Consider the following 26204-nt stretch of genomic DNA (forward strand, 5'->3'; position numbering starts at 1 on the left):
ATCAGAGATTTAAAAAAAAAAAACCCAAAACTCAGTAACTAAAATTAAAAAAAAATTAAAAATTAAAAAAAAAAAAATTAAAAAAATATATTCAAAGTGCCTGGGTGGCTTAGTCATTGGGCATCTGCCTTCGGCTCAGGTCATGGTCCCAGGGTCCTGGGATCGAGCCCCACATCATTGGACTCCCTGCTCAGCAGGAGGCCTGCTTCTCCCTCTCCCAATCTCTCTGCTTGTGTTCCCGCTCTTGCCATTTCTCTCTGTCAAATAAATGGATAAATCTTAAAAAATCAAATTAAATTCAAAATACACTAGATGGAATGAATAGTAGACTAGAGGAAACAAAAGAACAGATCAGCAAGCTGGAGGACAGAATGATGGGAAGCAATCAAGCCTGCTTGAGAGTGAGGGAGAGAAGGAACGATACAAAAATGAAAACAGACTTAGGGAACTCAGTGATGCCAGCAAGCATAAGAAAATTCAATTATAGGGATCCTAGGAGAAGAGAGTGGAAAAGGGGGCAGAAAATTTATTTGAATAAGGAATAGCTGACAATTTCCCCAATCTGGGGAAGGAAGCAGAAATCCAGACCCAGAAGGCACAGAGAGTCCCCAACAAAATCAACCTAGGGAGGTCTACTCCAAGACATACAATAATGAAACTGGTAGAAAGAAGAGATAAAGAGAGAATTTTAAAAGCAGAAAGAGGGGTGCCTGTGTGGCTCAGTGGTTAAGCATCTGCCTTCAGCTCAGGTCATGATCCCAGGGTCCTGGCATCGAGCCCCTAATTGGGCTCCATGCTTCTCTCTGCCCCACTCCCCCTACTTGTGTTCCCTCTCATTGTCTCTCTGTCAAATAAATAAATAAAATCTTAAAAAAAAAAAAAAGTAAATGAAAGCAGAAAGAAGAATGAAACAGTTACATACAAGGGAAAACCTTAAGGTAATCAGTAGATTTCTCAGAAGAAATTTTGCAGGACTGAAGGAGTAGCATGATATATTCAAAGTGCTGAAAGAAGAAAGCCTGCGGCCAAGCATGCTCTATCCAGCAAGGCTATTATTCACAACAGAAGGACAGATAAAGTTTCCCAGACAAGCAAGAGTTATAGAAATTCATGACCACTAAACCAGCCCTGTAAGAAATGTTAAAGGAACTCTTTGAGACAGTAAGTAGGAGTAAGAAAAGTAGGAAAAACAAAACCAGCAAAATGAAGTATGTTTATAAAAATTAGTCAAGGAATTCACAAAATAAAAGGCTGCAAAGTATGACACCAATATACCTAAAACGTGAAGAGAAGAGGAATAGAGGAATAAAGAATGAGTTCAAAAGTAAGTGACCATCAATTTAACATAAACTGCCATACGCTTAAGATGTTATACACAAACCTAAAAGTAACCACAAATTAAACCAGTAATAGGTACAAAAAAAGTAAAGAGAAAGATGGGATGCCTCAGTGGCTCAGTCAGTTAAGCATCTGCCTTCAGCTCAGGTTATGATCCCAGGGTCCTAGGGCTGAGCCCTGCATGGGACTCCCTGTTCCACAGGGAGTTTGCTTCTCCCTCTCCCTCTGCCCCTGCTTGTATTCTCTCTCTTGCATATGACACCCGGGGCTCATCCTTAACACCCTCCTTAACACCCATCACTCATTTGACTCAACCCCCCACCTAAGAGTACACTTCTGATGAGCACTGAGTAATGTGCAGTCATCTTGAATCAACGGGCACCTGGATGGCTCAGCTGGTTAAGCGTCTCTTGATTTCAGCTCAGGTCATCATCTAAGATGTGAGACCAAGCCCCACACGGGGCTCCGTGCTGGGTATAGAGCACCCAGCTTAAGATTCTCTCTCTCCCTCTGCGCTTTCACCCCACATCTCTCTCTTAAAAAAATAAATAAATAAAAAGAATTGCTAAATCACTATATTGTACACCTCATATAACTAATATGCTAATAAATCAATATGACACCATATGTTAACTACACTAGAATTAAAATTTTAAAAAACGTATAAGAAGATTTTTAAAAAGAAAGGAAGAAAAGAAAGTAGATGATATAGATGTGGAAAATTCATACTTGCCTGCAGTCTGCCAATGGCCACCAGGCAAAATTTGCTCCCTTGGCCTGCCTCTGGATCATCGTCTGGAAGGGAGACACCTTCAGGAAGGTGAAATTAAAAGGTTTAAGAGGGATCTCAAACTCAACTGCCTTCAATTCAGATAGAAAAAGATTTAAAATACATGTAGGTATGAAGAGACTAGGTATAAAATAACAGAGTGCTGAATGATAATAAGGGTAAACAACTGCACAGAATTTACCATATATGCCAGATACTGTTTAAAGTATTTTTACATATATTAATTCATATATTTTACCCATATTAATTGTAATAAGCTATAGAGTACAAGTCCCACTCAAAGTATTCTAAAAAACTGTACTGGTCAAACCAAACATATGGAGACAGTCATTTATTCTAGGACTATACCGTAGGCAGGCAACAGATGTCTTGCCCAACTTGTGTTTTAAAATAAGCAAACAACTAAAAATGAAATTAAACCAACATCAAAAACTAGTTACTTATGTCCTTTGGAAAAGAGAGAAGCCAAAGTTTCAATGTTTTATGTGGAAAGGGAAGAAGGCTGCATTTTCTCTCTAGTATTTGCATATATATTATCTTTTTACCAAGAAAAATATTATTTGAGAGCAATACAGAAGTATAAAAGACCATGTATAATATGGCAAATGTATGGTTTATTCAGTATATAAACTAAAAGGCTCAAATGTCACTATACTTAAAATTAATTTTTCTGAATTACATTTAATTACCATTTATTGAGTGCATATATATGCCAGGCATTGGGCTAAGTGCTTTTCTTAGATTAACTCTAATCTTCAAAATAACTCTACGTGGGATATATTACCTCCAAATTATAGATGAGAAAACTGAGGGGTTCTTTTTATACAGGTCAAATGTCTTACCCTAAGTTATACCATTAGTAAGTAACAATGCCAGAATCAAACCCAGGTTTTTTTTAATACAAAGTTTAATTTCTTCCCCAAATATACCACCTTGCCTCCTTCTCTCTTAGTTTCCCTCTCCCTACAATCCCATTTCCCCATTACACCCATCTAGCAGCAAAGTAATAAAGTTGCTAAGATCTGGAAATTCTGACAAACCAGTTTAAAAGGCTGATTCCTGCACCCAACCACCCTTCTCACATTTTCTATTTGACTTCAAGTTCTAGCTAAGCTAATGTGCTCACATCTTGATTTAAGGCCTTTAAAGAGAATATCCCACTTATAAGTTACTACTATTAAGTCATTTCCCTCTTCTCCCTCAAAATCATGCTTCTACTTTAAAAAGCTTTCCCAAATTAACTGTACTCAATGCCAACTGTTTCTTTGCACAAAAAAACTTAGAAAATTGGTAATCAGTATATATTATTATAAATCTGCATGTTGAAAATTGCATTCTGTGATACCACCAACACTGAATCATTTTCAAGTCTGAGTAATCCATCTCCCCAGCTGGAATATACAGGAGGGGCAGGAGCCTGCTTTTTCTTTGTTATTTTCTTACAGTTTATACCACAGTACATTTCGCATACCGGGTACATGATAAATGTTAGCTAACTCAGACTCTGTGACAAACCTGCTGCACCATGGGAGAAATCCAACTTTCCTACCTGCTGGGGGCCAGGCCTTGATGTAGCCTGTGCAGTGGACCACCACAAAGTGAGGTTCCCCATCCTTCACAGAGCCAAGTCCATTCCTAGAAGAAATACATGTGTGAGGAGAAAACCCTACCCAGTAACATTTAAAAGGCAATGCTGGCTTAGTACCTTTAACTTTAGGCTCTTGGATGTTTAGAAAATTGGTCACTTTTTGACCTCTCCCACCCAAAAGTGACCACCATATTTTTGCCAAAGTAAAGAAACAGAAAGGTACTGTAGCAGAAAGAAAGTTGATAAAGTGGTAGGGCAACTTCTTCAAACAAGATGAGCAAAGGAAGCTGTAAAAGTTTAGGAAAATATTGCCCACCCCCCAAAAAAAAATTAACTGGAAAGTGAAGGATGAGGGTGAAGGCTGTTGAAAGAAGTACTACAGTAAGATGGCTGAAAAAGTGATGATCTCTACAGGTACTTGGCCATCCCTTTGGTTTTTCATTGTTCAGGACCTCACCTGCATCTGTTCCTCACAAAGCTCAATCTATTCATGGAGACTGGGTCCACTGAGCTACTGCCGCACCTGTTTTGAAGAATGGAGAGATTAAAAGCAATTAAGCTGTGCTATTAAAGAACTTTCTATCCATTAACAGTCAGAAAAAGGGGCTCTGGATTAGACACAGAAGGATAAAGAAGTCAGGCTTGATATTTCTAAAACTGTCCAGAATTTGAAGTTCAAAATATTCCACATAATCTTCAAATGCAGACATTCTCTACATTGTGGTCAGTATACTTTTTGTGTAAAGGACCAGACACTAAATATTTCAGCTTTTGTGGGTCATACAATCTGTTGCAACGAGCCATCAGAGCATGAAAACAGCCACAGACAACACATAAATAAATGCACATTGCTATGTTCCTATAAAGCTTTATTTACAAATACAAATATTTACAAATATTTACAACCACAAACAAAGAGTTGTGGTTTGCAGATTCCTGCTCTATACCACAACCCAATCTATTTGCCACATTTCTTTATTATTTATCTTGCTCTTGCCTATGTCTCTACATAGGTCGTGTCCACATATTGGGACATTCTCCCACCCTCTCTACCTTCCTTATCTCATTTCTTTAAAATAATGGCTAAAACTTACCCAGAGTTTAATATATACTGTACACTATTCTAAGCATCTTTACAAATATTTGTAAATATTTATATTTACAATAAATAAAACCTCATGCTTTTAACAACTTTGTGAGGTTTCCAATTCCCAATATTAGACAAAATCACAACACAATGTAGTCATGTAATCAGCTCAAGGTCTCAGAAAATAGTAGGTAGTAGTCCAGGTTCAGAAGTTACTCTAAATCAGTAAGCCATATAATATTAAATTCTGTAACTCTCTCAAGAAACCTTTCTTAATGTCCTACTCATCATTTCTAATAAGCATCCTCTCAGTGCAATGCAATGTAGGCAATTTCCACTGTACAACCTGAACTTATTTTGTGACTTTAAGAGGTATCTTTTCTGCCTGTGTAGAATGTACCACCATACCTTCTTCAGAATACTAAAAAAGTATAATTTATAATTATAAACACTAAATACTAAGCAAAAGATGTAAGAAAGTATCAACACTGTGAAAAAAAGAAAAATGCAGAAATGTTCTGAGTAGGTGGATGCTGTCTTGTGATATACTGGGAAAAAATACAGGTTTTGGAATCCAACTACTCTGGATTAAAATACAATCCTATGCCAGACATTACCTATGTAATCCTGGGAAGTTAATTTTGAATCTTTTTTTAACAGCAGAATAGTAACCATGAACTCAACCCCAAAGAACAGATGTGGGAAATGTGATGATAGCAAGTCTCTTATAGTATGTGGCATAGGAGGAGTTCACTGAACTTTAGTTCCCTTATCAAACACTTTATTCTGTTATAATTCATGTGGGTCTTGACAGTTCAATTTAATCCAACTAGAGCTCGGATTTAAAAGGTTAACTCCTGGGGTGCCTGGGTGGCTCAATGGGTTAAAGCCTCTGCTTTCAGCTCAGGTCATGATCCCAGCGTCCTGGGATCGAGCCCCACATCGGGCTCTCTGCTCAGCAGGGAGCCTGCTTCCGCCTCTCTCTCTCTGCCTGTGATCCCTGTCAAATAAATAAATAAATCTTAAAAAAAAAAAAAAAAGGTTAACTCCTCTAACCAGAAATCAAACACCCTGCTCTTAATTTTTCTTAAGTCAAATCACAGTCTTCAGCCTGACACTCACCTCATACGGCAAATAAATGATCTCCTTGAGCCCATACACATCCTCATGGATGACTGCTGACCTTCCTTTTTCACTGTTCCAGTCTTCAGATCAAGGATACGCCCTGAAAAATGATGTGAAAAACAGTCTGGACTGTGTTCTTGTATGTGGTGAAAAGGGGAAAGGAGAGACACTGGAGGCCAAGATATATAAATATCCTGTTCATGCCCTCCAATCTCCTTGCTTATAAAGAACAGGCCAAGTAGGGGAAGGATTTTTTTCAAGTCCAAAATACCTCAACCCCCATCAATGAACGTTATTCTTAAATTCAAAGGCAGCACCATTGTGTAAGGAAGGAAGCTGGGAGTGGAAAGTAGTGTTTCCAAGTAAGAGGCCAGGCTATATTCTTGGATCTCATTTTTATACACATGCACATACACGTCTGTACACACATGCACACTGAGAGAATGTCATTGTTTAAAAACAAATAATTTCATATGCTATAGTAACACAATACCCATCTCCAGCCAAAACTGTTCCTCCCTTTATTATAGAGAAACTAATGGCAAGTGTGTCTGGGTGGCTCTGAAGCATCTGCCTTTAGCTCAGGTCAAGATCCCAGGGTCCTAGGATCAAGGTCCTCATCAGGCTCCCTGCTCAGTGGAGAGCCTGCTTCTACCTCCCTCTGCTGCTCCCCCTGCTGTGTGCTCTCTGTCAAAGAAATAAATAAAATCTTTATTAAAAAAAAAAAAAAGAAAGAAAGAAAGAAACGAATGGCAACTTTTGGGAAAAGGAACTAGAAACATGAAATCCATAAAGACCTAAAAGAAGGGAAAACTAAAACACAATTAATAAAGGCAAAATCTTGCCATTTGCAATGACATGGATGAAATTAGATGGAGTTATGCTAAGCGAAATAAGTCAGAGAAAGACAATCATCATATGATCTCACTCATATGTGGAATTTAAGAAACAAAACAGGATCATAAGGAAAGATAGAAAAAAAATAAAACGACAAAATCAGAGAGGGAGACAAACCATAAGACAATCACAGGAAACAAACTGAGGGTTGCTGGAGGAGGGGGAAGGGATGGGGTGATGGACATTAAGAATGGCAGTGAGGGACGTTTGGGTGGCTCAGTTCTTAAGGGTCTGCCTTCGGCTCCGGTCATGATCCCAGGGTCCTGGGATTGAGCCCTGCCATCAGGCTCCCTGCTTGGTGGGAAGCCTGCTTCTCCCTCTCCCACTGCCCCTGCTTGTGTTCCTCTCTCACTGTGTCTCTCTCTGTCAAATAAATAAATAAAATCTTAAAAAAAAATAAAGAAGGGCAGTGATATAAACACTGGGCATTGAAGACTGATGAATCACTGACCTAGAGGCAGACCTCTGAAAGCAGTAATACATCATGTTAATTCATTGAATTTAATTAATTAATGGACTTTCTTATATTTAATTACCAGTTTTTAGAAGATTTAGCTTATTTATTTGAGAGAGAGGGAGAGAAGGCGTGCACATTGTGTGTGTGTGTGTATACACGCGTACACAGGGAGACGCAGAAGGAGGACACAGAGAATCTCAAATAGATTCCAGCTTAGCATGGAGCCTGACACGGAGCTCAATTCCAAAACTCTAAAATCACAACCAGAGTCAAAACCAAGAGTTGGGACACTCAACCAACTGAATCACCCAGGCCCCCCTTAATTACCAGTTTTGATCTGCTTTCACTTTAAAATTTTTTTTCCAGAGTTGCTTAAGAAGCAGATGTGTTTCCTCTAGCCAAACTCTGGCAAAAGTACTGAATAGCATTAAAATAGGGGGAAGGAAAAAAAAAAGAAAGAAAGAAAGAAAGAAAAATAAGACAAAAAAATAGTATAGATACAAAAAAACCCACAACAGTAACAACAACTTATATACTGATAGAGGCGCCTGGGTGGCTCAGTCGTTAAGCATCTGCCTTGGGCTCAGGTCATGCTCCCAGGTCCTGGCATGGAGCCCCAAATCATCGGGCTCCCTGCTCAGTGGGAAGCCAGCTTCTCCCTCTCCCGCTCCCCTGGCTTTGTGTTCCCTCTCTTGCTATGTCTCTGTCAAATAAATAAATAAAACCGTAAAAAAAAACCTTGTATACTGATAACCACTCCCCTGTAAAATAAATATCTATTAAATAGAATCCAGTATTAAAGCCAAAGATATGCAGAAACAGGTAGGAAAAAATACCAGGTAATTACCCATACAAATTAGACAGAAACATGGATAATTTAATTCTTTTAGAATGGGAAAAATAATTCATTGTAGATTTGGTTTTTACTATTTTATTTACAGTAATAAATTTTTATATGCACGCTGTCATAAAAAAAACATTTTCTAAGAATAACTACAAATTATATTATCTGCATGTGGATAGAAAAAAATGATTATATTCATTTTGGGAGAATATTCTAGAAGCCCTGCCAGAATTAATGAACAAAGTGAAGACCTAAAACACCTCTTCTGTTTCAGGGAAAAAAGAAAGGGCTTCCCATTCATTTTCCATCCATATAATTCATACCTGTCAGGGCATTTTCCGAGGTGGAAAGCTGCTCACGAAGTTTGTCCACATCATCTGGATGCACCTGATCATAGAGTGTGCTACCAAACCATTCAGACTGTGGCTGGTTCAAAACTGGGGTCACTGAGTCAGAGACATAAACCACCCGGCCTGTCTCACATGAGACAATAAACAGAAAGCCATCTGCTGCCTCCAAGATCAAATGTTTGAGTTCCTGCCCAAGGAAGAGAAATAAAAGTTAATACTGAACTCTTAAAAGCCAAGTATTATTCATGGAAACAAGTAAGACATTTCAGGCCTTATGCACGTCTCCATAAGCAATTGCTGGCTCCTGCCTGATCCACAGCCCCAGCTATGCACGCTAAATGTAACTGCCTTCATGATAATTTTTTTTCAATAGATATTTCTTCAATCTCTCTACGTCACTATTCACCTCTTCCCCTTTTTCTCAGGACTCAAGATGGGGAATGAAAAAGTTTCCCGCTAACAAAATTTAGTCCTTGATCTTACACCCTTTGGTCTCTTTTTAGGATCTTGCTCTACAAATACTCCCATTTTCACTCTCTCTCCCCTCAGATCTATAAATATGATCAGGTTTTCTCACTTGTATACAAATCTTCCCTCCATTTTGCCCAACTCATCTCTATTTCAGTGCCAAGTTTATATTAAGAGTAATGTTATATTCACTGGTTCTATTCTCTTACCTTTCACATATTCCTCAATCCCACTATAATTGTCATTCTTAACCATTCATGTTGTTTGTAGCAGGTTAACAATATTATCCTGACTGCCAATTCAAGCCCCCTTTCCTGGATCTTTATTATGTTACTCTCTCTCTCTCCAGAATCTGGTAATGTTGTCCATTCCACCCTTTTAAGTTTTATTTTCCTCTAGCTTATACGACACCATCCCCCAACTTTTGCTGCCCTTCTAAATGCCCCTTCTCTGCTTCAGCCACCCTTCCCTTTGTTCAAGTCTTAAGTATAGATATTTCCAAGGTTCTATCTTAAGTTCTCTTCTCTATTTATACCATACTCTCTGAGAAATTACATCTACTTCTTCCTGCTATGAAATGATGCCCAAGTCTGTATCTCTAGACTCCCCTAATCTTTTTTTTCTTTAGCTTTAAGCAGACCTAAATTCCAACCAACTCTTAAACATTTCCAATTTAGACATTCTACCAGCAACTCAATTTCAACATCTCAAAACCAGTCGGTCATATTTCCCCCTCCAAAGAACAATCCTCTGTGTTCTTCTAGCATTTCCTTTCTTGATTAACAGTATCACCTTCCTCTCAGGCTACAAGGCTCAAAATCTAATTACTCTGTCTCATGCTCCAGTGATAACTGTTTTATCAATTCTATTTCCAATACTAGATCATCGTCCTAGTCATTTTATACCAAGACGAAGGAAATGGTCTCCTTGCATTCATTCTCCCGAATCCAGGCTTAAAATGCTCTACATCAACTAACACAATTTTGAGGGAGAGAGATGAGAGAGGGGCAGAAGAGAAGGAGAATTCCAAGTAGACTCCATGCCCAGCGCAAAGCCCAACTCGGGGCTCAATCTCATGACTCTGAGACCCCAACCTGAGCCAAAATCAAGAGTCGGACACTTAAACTGATTGAGCCACCTAGGCACCCTAATGCCTAAAAATTAATATCTAAATTCTGTAACATAACGCCTAAGTATTCCAAGATCAGATCCCAGCCTACTTCCCTATTATCATCTCCCAAGGCTTGCTAAACTATTTCATTTGCCTTAAATAATCCAATCATTCTCACTAGGTATTTGCTCAAATTATTTGCAATATTTACGACACTAATCCCTTACCTTGTCCATGTTTATACTTCTACAGGACTTTAATACTGCAACTCTATGACAGAACTAATTGTGTGCTTATACTGTGTTTATTTACGTGTCTCTTTCCACTAGTGACTATCTCCTATCTCTGTTCTTCTCACAGCACAAAGCACCTGGTTAGCCCACAAAAGGTGCATAAACTAGAGCCTGTTCAATCAGTATTTCTATGTATATTGTTAGAGTAACTGATTAACTATTTCAAAGTACATACATATAAAATCCATGCTATGTGTGTTTTCATATAGACCCTCCTATTTGGAAAATTCTTATTGCTTTTTTCCAAACCACATTCCCTTCCTTCTACTCCTCTGAATAAAAAGGTGACATTATAGGTCAATGTTTTCTTCCTTATATTTCCTGTATCTTCCGAATTTTTCTGCATTAACCATGTGTTATTTTTAATAATCAAAACAGAACATGTCTTTCTTACTCTTAGAAGTCTTTGCTAACCATCCCCACTCAAACCTGGTCATTCTATTCACATTAGCCATCCCTCCACTATATATTTATCTAGTCCCATATAAATTACTAAGTTTTATTTTTTTAAAGATTTTATTTATTTATTTACTTGACAGACAGAGATCACAAATAGGCAGAGAGGCAGGCAGAGAGAGAGAGAGAGAGAGGAGGAAACAGGCTCTCTGCTGAGCAGAGAGCCTGATGTGGGGCTTGATCCCAGAACTCTGGGATCATGACCTGAGCCAAAGGCAGAGGCTTTAACCCACTGAACCACCCAGGTGCCCCTAAAATTAGTAAGTTTTAAAGAAAGGCTATTTCTCAGGGTGCCTGCATGGCTCAGTCAGTTGAATGTACAACTATTGGTTTCAGCTCATGTCATGATTTCAAGGGTCAGGAGATCCAGCCCCACATTGGGCTCCAGCTCAGTGGGGAATCTGCTTGAGATTCTCTCCTTCTCCTTCTGCCCCTCCCCCCACTCATATTCTCTCTGTCTCTCTCTCTCTCTCTCTCTCTCTCTCAAATTTTAAAAATCATTTTAAAAAGGTTATTTCTTCTCTATATGCATTTTCCTCATTTTTCACTTGTGTGTATCCAGTCACTCGAAAATTCATATTCAGACTGATTTCCACTCACTCACGTATTCATATTCAGATTAAGTTCTTAAGAAGCTAGAAATGTTTTTGCCTTCCCTATTTTTCTCATTACATGTAACAGAGCACATCTCTAAGGAACGACGACTGCCTTGTTAGACTCCTTCTATCACTAAAACTGAAAGCTGCTTGAATAAGAAATCCATTTTTTCCATCTTCTATAACCCTAAAGGCAACAAAGAGAACTGTTTCCATAGGACACAGTCATCTCTTCTTCCTACAAGTCTACTCTTATTTCACCTTATAGGCTACATTCATGAGTGAAGTTTAAAATACGTATAAGCTTTGGGGCACCTGGGTGGCTCAGTTGGTTAAGTGTCTGACTTCAGCTCAGGTAATGATCCCAGGTCCTGGAATTGAACTGCACTGGGGCGGGGGGGGGGGGGGGGGGTGGGGAGTAGAATCCCTGCTCAGTAGGGAGTCTGCTCTTCCTCCCACACCCTTCCCCGTTTGTGCACACAGGGTATCTCCAAATAAATAAATCTTTTAAAAAATAAATAAAATAAAATACCTATAAGCTTGCTAAATAATTTGCACAAGTATTCTGCAATTCTCACTGTTTGAATGCTAATGAATATTATAGCCAGGAATTGAAACTACTTTCCCACGGTGTGAATTTCTCCTTAACAACTGAATTCTTGTACTTTAAGCAATCTACAGACTCAACTTGGCTCTGTCTCTCAATATAAGGCACTAGTTAGAATTATGGTCATCTAGGGGCCTGGGTGACTCAGTCAGTTGAGTGTCTGCTTTCAGCTCAGATCATTATCTTGGGGTCCTGGGATTGAGCCCGTTGTCAGGCTCTCTGCCTGGTGGGGAGTCTACTTTTCCCCCCTCTCTGCCTGCCTCTCTGCCTACTTGTGACCTCTCTCTGTCAAATAAATAAATTAAAAAGAAAAAAGAATTATGGTCATATACCCCCAAAAGATCGAAATTTTTAAGATTCTAGACTATCTCAGATTTGTACATCCGAGAGACCTGATCAGTGAGGAAAGAAGGCTTGTAGGTGCCATCAGTGGATGTATTCCCAGTTCCTCGCAAGGATTTCATATGAGAGACTGCCATGCGTAAGATGGTTAGCTTGTCTGGTTTTCGAGCCAGGGCACTACAGGTGGGCACCATGTCTGACAGTTCTGTGATGTAGGCTGTCATCTTGTTCCGTCGCCGCCGTTCAATTTCACTATGATTTTCCCTGCGTGGAGAGAGAAGCCCCATCCAGTGGTCACATCTGGCCATTTGGGAGCAGGGAAGAGTGATATAAATACGGAGAAAGCTGCTAAAGAAATGTAGTTGTTTGATTTAGGAGGGCTTAAGTCTCGGAGGGTAGTGTCAAGTTTGCCAACATTCTCATGCAGAGCAAGCATGGAATAGAAACCAACAAGGCAGAGAATAACCAAATACCAGCAATTCTCCCTATGTCCTGGAAACCTCACTTTCTATGTAAATTACCACTCCCCCAAATAAAAGAAAAGAAAAAGTGTTTTAAGAAGTGATAGTCTTAAAAGATGTTGATTTTATTCACTTTAGTTCCCGAGAGACAAATAATCTTGGCTTGGCTGACTCCATGTTTACTAGTTCAACTTTTTAAGGCTGAAAATAAAATGACTAGTTTTTTCCAACCCAAGTATAGTGCCCCACAGCTGATAAAAGAACTGATAGTACACTTTCCTTTGGTCTATAAAATGTTGCCTGTTCCAAGCTTCTCTCTTACTCTTAACACTAGAAGGAAGAACTGGAAGATTCTGAAGTTTTACTCATCTCACTAATAAAGTCCTACCTTCTCTATTTGGATGTGGTGCCAGTATACTGAACTCAAGAGATTTTAAGATATCATCTAGCAGAGGTCATTTCTGGGTCCCCCACTGGAGCAAAATGAATTGGGAGAATAAAAGTGGAGTGGGGAGGAAAAGTCCTGAAAACAGACAATTTGGATCTCAACAGGGTAAGTGGATCACATCTCCAGTGCTGATTTCCTCAATATCAGAACAAAATCTTATCATTGTTAAAAATAATAATCCAGTAGTTTTCAAGCTGGATTTCTGAAAAGCCCCATAGTTCCTCAGTGTCTTCCGCAGGGATGCGCCAAAGAGAGAACCAAACAATGTGCTGCATTTCTGCTTCTCCTTGAGCAGCTTTTGCTTTATCCTTTTTATTTGCTTCCATTACCACTTAAGGGTCCTACCGGAATAAAAGTCATTTGTCAAAACAAAAAAGAAAAGTAAAAACAACTGGTCTAACATAAATCTATGAGAAGAGCAAACAAAGGTTAAGAAGTTAACTAAATAACTTTCCCAAAGGCAGCACTCATTCCCAATTAATGCAATGGTTTTCCCACCATACCATACAATATCAGCTTTCTGAAAAGTTAAAGAGTTAGCGGGAAATGACAACAAAATGAGCTTGTGGTCCTGCTGAAAAAGGTAATGAGATGAGGGAAGAAAGTAGTAAAAACACATATTGGTATCAATGATCTATCTCTCACTGAGTGGTCCCAAATCACAGAAGCCAGAAAACAGAAAAATTTGGGTGTATCATTAGTATCCTAGTATTTCTACCTTAGTGACGACAGTCTCCAAAGAGAGCTCTAGAGCCTCCTTTCCAAATGGCAAAAAGGTCTTACCACATAAGTCCATATTTTAACATTCTACTTCCCCAAACTTAAAGCACCCATCTTCCTAGTATCTAACAGACTTCTGACACTAAAATCCAGAAGGCTGCTTTTTTAAAAAGCCATATCATGGCTGCTAAAACTTTTCTGGGAAACCACAAAAGATTCAATCACCAAAGCAAGACCAGTACTGCTATGACACAGTAATCTAGCCTATGAGTCTACACAGGAAGATAAACGGTATGCTTTCTAGAGAGGTATGGAATAAATGCTAAGGCCTAAATATTGGGAACCAACTGCAAACATAGATATATTTATTTTTCTTCTGATAAAAAAGTATGCCCCTGTTAAAACACCAACTGGCACTACTGCCCTGCTTCTAAAGCCTTTTATTCTGTGAAACAGTGCTGAGATAAAGAAAGAAAGAGAAACTATAAAACTAATAGCAATTTCTTAAATTCCTTAGTAAATCCCTCAACTCACCCACTTTCTGATGGGGGAGGCCAAAGTTCCTGTTACACACAAACTTCTAAAAAATCTTGTCCTCTCTTGCCACAGATAAGGAAAAACACAAAGAGAAGGGGGAAGAAAAGAGCAGAGTAAGAAAAAGGAAAAAGCAGCATCACCTGCTTCATCATGCTGAAAGACACTGTTCTCCTACCTGGCGAGTCTCTCTTTATCCGCAGAGCTCTGCTCATCATCCGACCTAAAAATAGAATTAATGAACTAAGCTAAAATTAAAATAAAAAGAAAGAAAAAAATAAAGATGGATGGATGGATAGACTGATGAAAGGAAGTAGAGAGGGGAAAAGAAAGAAGAGGAACAAAATAGATGCAGAGAAGGGAAAATTAAAATATGGACAGGAATCTTGCTCATAACTTTACAAAGCCATTTGTTAGGATAAAGAAAAAGTAACTTACAGGTCAAAGGTTGACATAAAAGCAAGGCCAATATTCATTATAAATTAACGTAGTCTGAACACAGAAAGTATTTTGCCAATCAATCTCTGTAGAGACCAACAATATATAGTTTGAACAAGAACCAAACAAGAGAATACATTCTCACACATTGCTCCCAATCTGGAAATAAAATGATACCCACATATGTTATTCTTTTTTTATTTTTTTAAGATTTATTTATTTGAGGTGGGGGGGAAGATGCAGAGAGGGAGGAGAATAGCACAGAGCCTGACACGGGGCTCGATCCCAGGACCCCGAGATCATGAATGAAGAGTTAGCCATTTAGCCAACTGAACCACCTAGGTGCCCCCACATATGCTATCCTATAATGAAAAAAATCAAAGAGTAAATCATGATAAGAATGTCAAATTATCACAAATACAATCTCTCTGTAACATGCAGACACACACATATGCACTCACAGACAACATAACCGAAATTACATAAATAAAACTTAAGAATTAGGTTTCTGGCACATCCCCTATCATTGGTTTGATACTGAAGTAGTAAATTTCTATTTATTCACTCTCCCATTTCTTTGTAGTAAAGCCCTAAAACTACTGGATCCCCAGTGCCAACTCCCCCTGCCCTGGAGGGGGCTACAAAGGATTACCACTAAATTTTTCTGGAAAACTGAAAACTGTAAGAGCTGGTGTGTTGGTAGGCCAGTATGTCAGTATCAATTCCATTAAAAACAATATATATATAGATATAAATATAGATTAAGAAGCCTCAAATGAAACATCTAAGTATGACATATGAACAGGCTAAAACACTAATATTTCATTATTAAAAGTGACATGTACAGGGGCACCTGAGTGGTGCAGTCAGTTAAGGGTCCAAATCTTGGTTTTGGCTCTGGTCACAATCTTAGGATGGTGAGATGGAGCCCAACAACAGGCTCTGTGCTTGGTGTGGAGACTGCTTAGAATTCATATTCTCTCTCTCCCACCCCTGCCCCCCTCCCAACTACCCTTCATCTCTTACAGGAATAAGTTTTTTTGAAAGAAACTTAAATATCTAAAATTCCTATTATTACTACTCCTACTATTACAAATCCATAATCCTTTAACCACTCTAGTATCTCTAATTGAAATACGTGAATGTCTAAATATTTATATTAAGTAGGACAAATGAAAACTAAAATAATTCAGGTCATGTCTTCATAGAGACTTTTTGGAATTTTAATCAAGAAACTGTTAACCGGGAAACCTGGGAGGCTCAGTGGTTAAAGCCTCTGCCTTCGGCTCAGGTCATGATCCCAGGGTCCTGGGATCGAGTCCTGCATTCGGGCTCTCTGCTCAGCAGGGAGCCTGCCTCCTCCTCCTCTCTCTCTCTGCCTGCCTCTCTGCCTACTTGTGATCTGTCAAATAAAAAAAAATCTTAAAAAAAAAAAAAGAAAAGAAACTGTTAACCTGCATGACCAGTACTATCTATCTGATGACTTGACCGTCATTCTTTTTTTCTTTTTATTTTTTTTAAAATTTATTTATTTAAGTAATCTCAAAACCCAAGGTGGGGCCTGAATTCAGGACCCTAAGAATAGGAGCTACATGTTCCACTGACTGAGCCAGCCAGGTGCCCATGATGCCTTGACTTTCCAGTGCAGCTTGAAAAACTATTCCCTAAATATCTATAATTAACTTCTCATTTTAGAGATGGTTTATACACTAAAGTATTTATAAGTATCTATTTCAATAAATAAATTATTTGAAAATCTCTTAAATTCATTCCTTTCCTATTGCCATTGCCTCCACTCTATCCCAGGCACTCATGATTTGATAGCTATCTTATTATTCACCCTTGCATCTATCTCCCTGACTATAGTGCTTCTCTTTAATCAATCTTATACACTGCTATCAGAGAAAATCCCATATGCATTTTATTTATTAAAATCTCTTATTCAGGGGCGCCTGGGTGGCTCAGTCATTGGGCGTCTGCCTTTGGCTCAGGTCATGGTCCCAGGATCAAGCGCCACATTGGGCTCCCTGCTCTGTGGGAAGCCTGCTTCTCCCTCCCTCACTCCCCTGCTTGTATTCCCTCTCTCGCTGTCTCTCTATCAAATAAATAAATAAAATCTTTAAAAAGTTAAATAAAATAAAATCTTTTATTCAAAGCCCATGATGGCATCTTACTACTTCAGACAGTTATAAGCTACTATGACTGGTATTTCTTAGCCTTCTACATCAGTGGTTCTCAAGGTATAGTCCCCAGACTAGCAACATCCACAATAAATATAAGTACTCAGTTAAGCTCTGGATTTTTGATTATTCATTTTTCTAAGGTGGCTACAAACTCCATTTTTAAAAAACAAACTAACTTACTGTTTAAAATATACAGAATGAAGTTTCTAAAAAAAAATACTTTGCTTTTTATTTATAAATCCTCAACTTTGTACATCTGAGTTGAGGATTTATAAATAAAAAGCAAAGCATTTTTCATAATCTTAATAAAATTTAAATAAATTCACTGCAATAAAAATTCATCTCTACAAAAATTGTTCCTGTTTTAATTTTTAAAGGAAAACTATTATCTGTACAGAGTTTGTGGAACCATTTAATAATAAATGCAACCATTAAATCCGTAACTTGTGTTCCTGTGGACACCCAGCAAGCACACTGTATAGCTGCCTATCATATACATAAAAACGTTGTGTAAATTGTGCCATTAGTTTGAAGCCATGTTACCTGAACATAATTATACAGTAACTGTCATACTAAATTTTGTCAGCTTTCAGAGTGTGAAAAAGACTGCACAGAGAAATTAACTCCTAATGAGATCAAATTAAACTCCATATGCCTGAGCTGCCTGGTCCCACAACATGGCCCAAGATGCTCTATTACATTACCTGGCAAACCGCTCCTTATCATTAGACATCTGATCATCATCACACCTAAAGAAGAAAAATAAGGTTAGCCCAAAGCATTATACTTGTTATATCTACTTCATCTGAAATGAAAACTAGAAAGGAGTAAAAATATTCAACAGGGGGAAAAAAAAAAGCCAATGGAAAAGCATCACAAAGCAAAAGAGATAGTAATACCATCCAAAAGAACTTAAGAAACCCATGACTATTATTTGTCAGGATTCTGATATTCTCCTTTACCCTTACTTATCAGACACTCCAAAAAAAAAGATGATGATCTCATGAGGGCAAAGCTGACTGCCTGGTCAACACTACTCTGAGGTTAGGGATAGTTGTGTTTTAATTATGGCAAAAAAACATGGAACACAAAATTTACCATCTTAACCAATTTTTAGAGTACAATTCAGTAGTGCTAACTGTATTTACATTGTTGTGCAAGAGATGTATAGAACTTTCTAATCTTGCAAAACTGAAACTCTATTATACACTAAACATCACCTTCCCACCTGCTCCCCACCTGACCCTCGGTTGCTAGTAACCATTACTGTACTTTCTGTCTCTAATTTTGATTACTTCAGATATCCCATGTAAGTGAGATCATATAGCCTTTCTGTGACTGGCTTATTTTACTTAGTATAATGTCCTCAACATTCATCCATGTTGTAGCACATGTCAGGATTTCCTTCCTTTTTAAGTCTGAACAATATTCCACTGGACATATATGCCACATTTTCTTTATGCATTCATCTGTCAATAGATATTTGGTCGCTTCCACCTCTTGGCTTTTGTGAAAATGGGGCAGTACACATGAGTGTGCAAATATCTAAGACCCTGTTTTAATTATTTTGGATATTTATAACCAGAAGCGGGGTTGCTGAATCATATGGTGATTCTGTTTTTGATTTTTTGAGGAATCTCCATACTGTTTTCCAGAGTGGTTAAATTTACAATTTACATTCTAACCAATAGTGCACAAGGGTTCCCTCTTTTTCACATCCTTACCCAACACTTACTTTCTATTTCTATGATGGTGCCCATCATCATAGATGTAAAGTGGTATCTCATTGTTGTTTCAATTTGCATTTCTCTAATGATTAGTGATGCTGAACGTCTTTTCATATGTTTGTTGGCCTTCTGCATATCTTCTTTGAAAAACCGTCAATTCAAGTGGTTTGCCAATTTTTAATCAGGTTTTTTTTTTATTGAGTTGTGGTAGTTCTTCATATATTATAGATATTAATCTCTTATCAGATACATGATTTGCAAATATTTTCTCCCTTACATGGGCTATCTTTTCACTGTTTTCTTTGATGCACAAAAAGTTTTAAGAGAGATAGTTTTAAATTATGACATAAACAATGTTTTTTATTTTTTATATTTTTTATTATTTTTTTTAAAGATTTTTATTTATTTGACAGAGAGAGATCACAAGTAGACAGAGAGGCAGGCAGAGAGAGAGAGAGGGAAGCAGGCTCCCTGCTGAGCAGAGAGCCCGATGCAGAACTCGATCCCAGGACCCTGAGATCATGACCTGAGCCGAAGGCAGCGGCTTAACCCACTGAGCCACCCAGGTGCCCCTAAACAATGTTTTTTATCTCTCTGATCAAGAAAACACAATCCATTCATCCCAACAACTTGTACTTAATAAACCAATAAATCATATCTGCTAAATACGGAAACTACAGGAATTGTTGCAGGAGGAAAATCTTTAAAAAAAAAAAAAAACTACTCTACTCTCTGGATGATCTAAATTTTCTTCTTCTCACTGCCACAGGATATAGCAAAGATCTATCAACTTTGGGCAGAAAGTGCTTTTGGGAGATAGGTAAGTCTCACAAAATCTGCAGTTAAACCAGTTATTACATTAGAGTCAAAATTTATACTGCTCCTTTACCGGCTGTAAATCCTCAACTAATCCAACCTCAAGAATTTTCAGATTTTGAAATTAACAGGAGAGCAGAAGAAGAATGGGCAAATCCATGGAAATGTAACTGAATTCCAGCTCAAGCACAAATGGTTTGTTCCTAGGACACGAAATATGCTTTAAATCAGATGCTACTAACTCATAGTGAAAACATGTAACCTAAAGTGAAAAGAGAGACTTTAATTTACATATTAACTTTGAATCTCAAGAATGAGTCTTCTAGATCCTTGGCTGGAAGCAGGTTCCAGAAATGAATCAGAACACAGAGCCCTGGGCCCTATCCCAGGCCTACCGAATTACATTTTTTTAACATAATCTCTAGGCCCACTGTGGGGCTTGAATTCACAACCCCAAGATCAAGAGACACATGCTTTACCAACTGAGCCAGTCCAGACCTACTGAATTGGAATCTTGACCTTAACAAGAAACCCCACATGGCTTTGTATACACATTAAGGTTTAGAAGCACTACTGTGAACACTAGTAACTCTGACAATGCACCTGGAGTTTCAAAGCCTTGATATTATTAAAAATGATTTTTTAGGGGCGCCTGGGTAGCTCAGTGGATTAAGTCTCTGCCTTCAGCTCAGGTCATGATCTCAGGGTCCTGGGATTGAGCCCTACATCAGGCTCTCTGCCCAGGAGGGAGCCCACTTCCTCCTCTTTCTCTGCCTGCTTCTTTGCCTACTTGTTATCTCTGTCAAATAAAGAAAAAAAATCTTTTAAAAAATGATTTTTTAGGTGTCTGGAGAATATAACAAAATGACATTTGAACAAATCAATGAAAACATATGATAAATTACAACCTTCAAAAGTAGCATCCACCAAGGAGATTTAGTGCTGACTTATGGATACAGTGCAAATAAGGCTTTCACACACTGACCAGAGAGGAAAAATTCCAACTGCTTAAAAAATAAATAAATTTTTAAAAAAGATAAATTTGGTGATGTCTCTCTCAGGTATAATGACCCACTAGGTAAAATGATTTGTGATAGTCTTTTTTTATGGCTGGGGAAAGAACAAATGAACTTATCTGCATATAGTTTGTGACTACTAGATTTTGTGGAAATGAAGACAGTGACTCAGGGCCAGAGCTAACTGAGAAGTATAAAGAAGACTAGTGGTGGGGCACCTGGGTGGCTCAGGCGGTTAAGCATCTGCCTTTGGCTGAGGTCAGAATCCCAGGGTCCTGCGATCCGCAGGGAGCCTGCGTTTCCCTCTCCCACTCCCCCTGCTTATGTTCCCTCTCTTGTCTCCCTCTCTCTCTCTAATAAATAAAGTCTTCAAAAAAAAGAAAAGAAAGACGAGTGGTTACTTACATGCCATGCATATGCACAATTCGGTCCCACCAACAGCATTTATCATTATAATTAGGGATTCCAAATTGGAAGAATTCCCAGAACTGTTTTATTTTATTTTTTAAAAGATTTTATTTATTTATTTATTTGAGAGAGAGAGAGAGAGATCACAAGTAGGCAGAGAGGCAGGCAGAGAGAGAAGGGGAAGCAGACTCCCTGCTGAGCAGAGACTGATATGAAGCTCGATCCCAGGACCCTGGGATCATGACCTAAGCTGAAGGCAGAGACTTAACCCACAGAGCCACCCACATGCCCCTTCCAGAACTGTTCTAAAAAGTCTATCCTTGGGACACCTGGGTGGCTCATTGGTTGGGTATCTGACTTCAGCTCAGGTCATGATCCCAGGATCCTGGGATGGAGTCCAAAATCAGGCTCGGCAGGGAGCCTGCTTCTCCGTCTGCCTGATGTTCCCCCTGCTTGGGTGCACTCTCTCCCTGACAAATAAAAAAATAAAATCTTAAAAAAAAAAAATCTAACCTTCCTCCCAAATTGAAATATCTTTCCCTCTTCACATTTATTAATACTCATTAAGTCTCAAAAAGCTCTCTTGGAGAATTATTTTCTCCAGTGCTCTGCGACTACTTCTTTATGGTAGCCAAGTTACAGTTGTTTTCAAGAGTATCTGGTAGGGTTCAGCAACGAGTTAGAAGTGAGAAATATAACCCTAAATAAAAATTACTAAAATGAGAAAAAAACCAGATGTCTCTGACAACTTAAGCATTGTAAAACTAAACAATGCCAAGGAATTTACAATATGGACATCCTCCATGCAAAAACAAAAACCGAGGACATTATGAATGTATGTAACACATATACATTTTAATACACTTATATATGTACTGAATATTTCTGAAGGATACTCAATAAACTGGAAACTGTAGCTGTCTAAGGGGAAGGGCCTAAAGTAGAAAGGAAGACAGGACTGAACTACACATAACTTCGCACTGTTTAAAAACTTATAAAATATATTACTTTTTAAGATCTAGTTAATAAGACAAATCAAATCTGGACATTCACATAATAAAATAATGGCTTTTTTAAAATAGGGCTTCTTTATTAAATACTTGTTACTCAACAACATAGACCCGCCTAGGTAATATTTTCAACTTTGCAAAGGAAAAATGGCAGGTTGCGGTCAAGATTATCTTCCTTTCTTTGACTCTTACTGTTTTCCTTACTTAGAAACAAAGCCAAATAATGGGTCTTTAACAGGAATAAATATTTCCCTTCTCTGAAAGAACTCCTCCATCAATGTATCAAAAAGTCCATTTTCAGTGCTCCAGAAGATTCATCATTCAAGGATACAAATTCTAATTCTTGCTCTGTAGAAGTCAACAGGTATGAGAAAGTATGAAAAGTACATTAATGACCCCCCCAATGAATTACACCTTAGCCTCCTAACACACTGACTCAGGACTTGGACATAAAATTTGCTTTAGCCAATGGAACACTAGCAAATGTCAATACAAAGCAGAGGCTTGATAAGCATTTAGAATGGGACTCGCCCTTCAGATTGTAGACACTGGCATATAAAGAAACTCAGTCTGGGGCGCCTGGGTGGTTCAGTGGGTTAAGGCCTCTGCCTTCAGCTCAGGTCATGATCCCGGGGTTCTGGGATCGAGCCCCGCATCGAGGTCTCTGCTCAGCGGGAAGTCTGCTTCCCTTCCTTTCTCTCTGCCTGCCTCTCTGCCTACTTGTGATCTCTGTCAAATAAACAAATAAATAAAATCTTAAAAAAAAAAATAATAATAAAGAAACTCAGTCTGACCTCCTTAAGGATAAAAGACCACAAAGAAGACAGAATAACCATCCAGTCAATCCACAGCATTGTGAGAAATAATAAAGTGTTGTTTTAAAACCACACAGCAACTATCTGTAACAGAGGGTTTTGGAAATTCTCTGCCCTCTCTTCACTAGAACCATTAAAAAAATGTCTGAAAACTTTAGGAGGTATAATGGGAAACTTTAGTTTTAGGATAAAGCACTCACCTTAGGCCTAAGGACAAAAATACTGCAAGTCAGAAATATAAAGATCATGAACTAATTTTTAATATCAGAAATCTAGAGAAAAAAATTTAAAATCTTACCTCAAAAACTTACTGTTCCCTTCTCCATCATCATCAAAATCCAACCTGGGTAAAGCCAACAATAAATACTATAAGCTCACTGACACAGAACACTAAGACATTAAAAATTCTCAACCCACAAGTTATCTGAACACCCACCCAAATGGAAGAAGGAAAACAGGAAGAGGACAGAAGTCAAATGAAGATATGTGACTTCCCCCTTTTACAAACTGGGCAATCAAAAGAGTCTATGCTACCTAACATTTTCCCAAGTTGGCAGTCCACCTTTGCCAAAGTTTTATATCAGAGTACAACCTCTACCAAAGAAACAGGAATCCACTCAAAAATGAAAATAAAAAAATTATTAAGTCAGGTCCATTTTTCAATTCTATAGTCTAAGCTATGTTACTAGACTTCTGAAACATATTCCAAAACGGTGATGTTACAAAAGAGACCATATTAAGATCTCATAAGGTTACTCATCAATGATTCTTTACATCACACATCTAATAAACATGTAGCATTTGCTACATTAAAGACTTGCTAGATGAGAGGAAAACAAGAGACTTACCCTCAAGGGACTCTCTACCCAGACAAATACAAAACAAATGAGAACAGGAAAGCACCATGTGAGGAGCATAAGCAATATGCTGTAAGACATTTAGTGAAAGCAGCAGTGACTTTCATTTCAGGGGATTAGGGTAGATTACAGGTAACAAGGTAGGCCAATCTCCTATTAATCTCTATTCTACTGAACCAAAATATTACCAGTGATCACTCTTGGCATCTCTACTAGCCTTATAGCCTAACATTATGAGTCTCTAGATGGATTACATATGAAGTACACAGCGTCAATCCTGAAAATGTTCATTCCTCTTCCTCCCTGTAGCCCCCTAATTACTAGTCAAAATCCACCCAATAACTCCATTTCTAAGAATCTACCCTAAAAAAAAGAACTAAAAAGAGAAAAAAAATTTATGTACAAAGATGTTCACTGAGCATTACATATAATAGCAAAATCTTCAAAACAACTTAAATGTCCCAAAATAGGAACTGAGTACATCCCTTTATATAACTTAAAAATCATGCTTTTATAAAATATTTAACAATATGAAAAAAAAGGTTACAGATGGTTAGGTGGAAAGACCAGGCTATATAAAACTATATAATTACAGATTACAACTACTAAGAAGATCTACATATAAAGAAAGAAGAAGTTATACAAAAAAACTTATAGGAGATGATGGGGTAGTAAGATTATCGCTTCCTTCTTTCTTTCTATTTTCCAATCTTTATTTAAAAGAATGTGTATTCTTGGGCACCTGGGTGGCTCAGTGGGTTAAAGCTTCTGCCTTCGGCCCAGGTCATGATCCCAGCGTCCTGGGATCAAGCCCCGCATCAGGCTCTTTGCTCGGCAGGGAGCCTGCTTCCTCCTCTCTCTCTCCCTGCCTGCCTCTCTGCCTAATTGTGATCTCTGCCTGTCAAATAAATAAATAAATAAATAAAATCTTTGAAAAAAATAAATAAAATAAAAAATAAAAGAATGTGTATTCTTTTAAGGAGTCAATCCCACTTAGAGTTGCACCCAAACTATAAAATACCTGGGAATAAAACTAACCAAAGAGGCAAGGGATCTGTACTCAGAAAACTATAGAACACTCATAAAAGAAACTGAGAAAGACACAAAGAAATGGAAAAATGTTCCATTCTCAGGGACTAGAAGAAAAAATATTGTTAAAATGTCTATGCTACCTAGAGCAATCTATACATTCAATGCAATCCCTATCAAAATACCATCAACTTTTTTCACAGGCCTGGAAAAAATAATCCTAAAATTTGTATGGAACCAGAAAAGACCCCAAATAGCCAAAGTAATGTTGAAAAAGAAAACCAAACTTGTGGCATCACAATTCTGGACCTCAAGCTCTATTGCAAAACTGTAATCATCAAGACAGTATGGTACTGGTGCAAAAACAGACACATAGATCAATGGAACAGAATAAGAGAGCCCAGAAATGGACCCTCAAGTCTATGGTCAACTGATCTCTGACAAAACAGGAAAGAATATCTAATGGAAAAAAGACAGTCTCTTCAACAAATGGTGCTGGGAAAATTGGACAGCCACATGCAGAATGAAACTGGACCGTTCCGTATACCATACCAAAAATGAACTCAAAACAGATGAAAGACCTAAACGTGAGACAGGAATCCATCAAAATCCCAGAGAAGAACACAGGCAACAACCTCTGTGACCTTGGCCATAGCAAATTCTTGCTAGACCCATCTCCAAAGGCAAGGGAAACAAATGCAAAAATGAACTACTGGGACTTCATCAAAATAAAAAGCTTTTGCACAGCAAAGGAAACAGTGGACAAAACCAAAAGACAACAGAATGGGAGAAAATATCTGCAAATGACATATCAGATAAAGGGATAGTGTTCAAAATCTATAAAGAACTTCTCAAACTTAACACCCAAAGAACAAATAATCCAGTCAAGAAATGGGCAGAAGACATGAACAGATATTTCTTCAAAGACATACAAATGGCCAACAGACTCATGAAAAAATGCTCAACATCGCTCAGCATCAGGACAATACAAATCAAAACCACAATGAGATAACCACCTCACACCAGTCAGAATGGCTACAATCAATGAGTCAGGAGATGACAGATGTTGGCGAGGATGTGGAGAAGGGGGAATCCTCTTAAACTGTTTGTGGGACTGCAAGCTGGTGCAGCCACCCTGGAAAACAGTATGGAGGTTCCTCAAAAAGGTGAAAATAGAGCTACCCTATGACCCAGCAATTGCATTACTGGGTACAAAGATACAAATGTAGTGATCCAAAGGGGCACCCGCACCCCAATGTTTATAGCAGCAATGTCCACAATAGCCAAACTATGGAAAGAACTCAGATGTCCGTCGACAGATGAATGAATAAAGATGTGGTATATATGTACAATAGAATATTATGCAGCCACCAAAAAAAAAAAAAAAAAAAAG

General features: G+C 38.2%; 1 protein-coding gene across 4 annotated transcripts in view; it reads right to left on the reverse strand.

Moving 5' to 3' along the window:
* Positions 1-26204, reverse strand: part of ARNT (aryl hydrocarbon receptor nuclear translocator) — a 70432-nt gene that overhangs the window by 15924 nt on the left and 28304 nt on the right. For all 4 annotated transcript variants that reach the window (XM_032843586.1, XM_032843587.1, XM_032843585.1 and 1 more), the window contains 9 exons: positions 23224-23268; positions 17838-17882; positions 14691-14735; positions 12400-12613; positions 8450-8663; positions 5926-6028; positions 4174-4239; positions 3678-3763; positions 2072-2148 (listed from right to left, as the gene is read on the reverse strand). In XM_032843586.1, the coding sequence (XP_032699477.1) occupies positions 2072-2148; positions 3678-3763; positions 4174-4239; positions 5926-6028; positions 8450-8663; positions 12400-12613; positions 14691-14735; positions 17838-17882; positions 23224-23268 (895 nt within the window). The remainder of the gene's footprint in view (positions 1-2071; positions 2149-3677; positions 3764-4173; positions 4240-5925; positions 6029-8449; positions 8664-12399; positions 12614-14690; positions 14736-17837; positions 17883-23223; positions 23269-26204) is intronic.

Source organism: Lontra canadensis, unplaced genomic scaffold (assembly GCF_010015895.1).
Source record: "Lontra canadensis isolate GAN:19392208 unplaced genomic scaffold, GSC_riverotter_1.0 scaffold142, whole genome shotgun sequence".
In the NCBI taxonomy this organism is placed as follows: Eukaryota; Metazoa; Chordata; class Mammalia; order Carnivora; family Mustelidae; genus Lontra; species Lontra canadensis.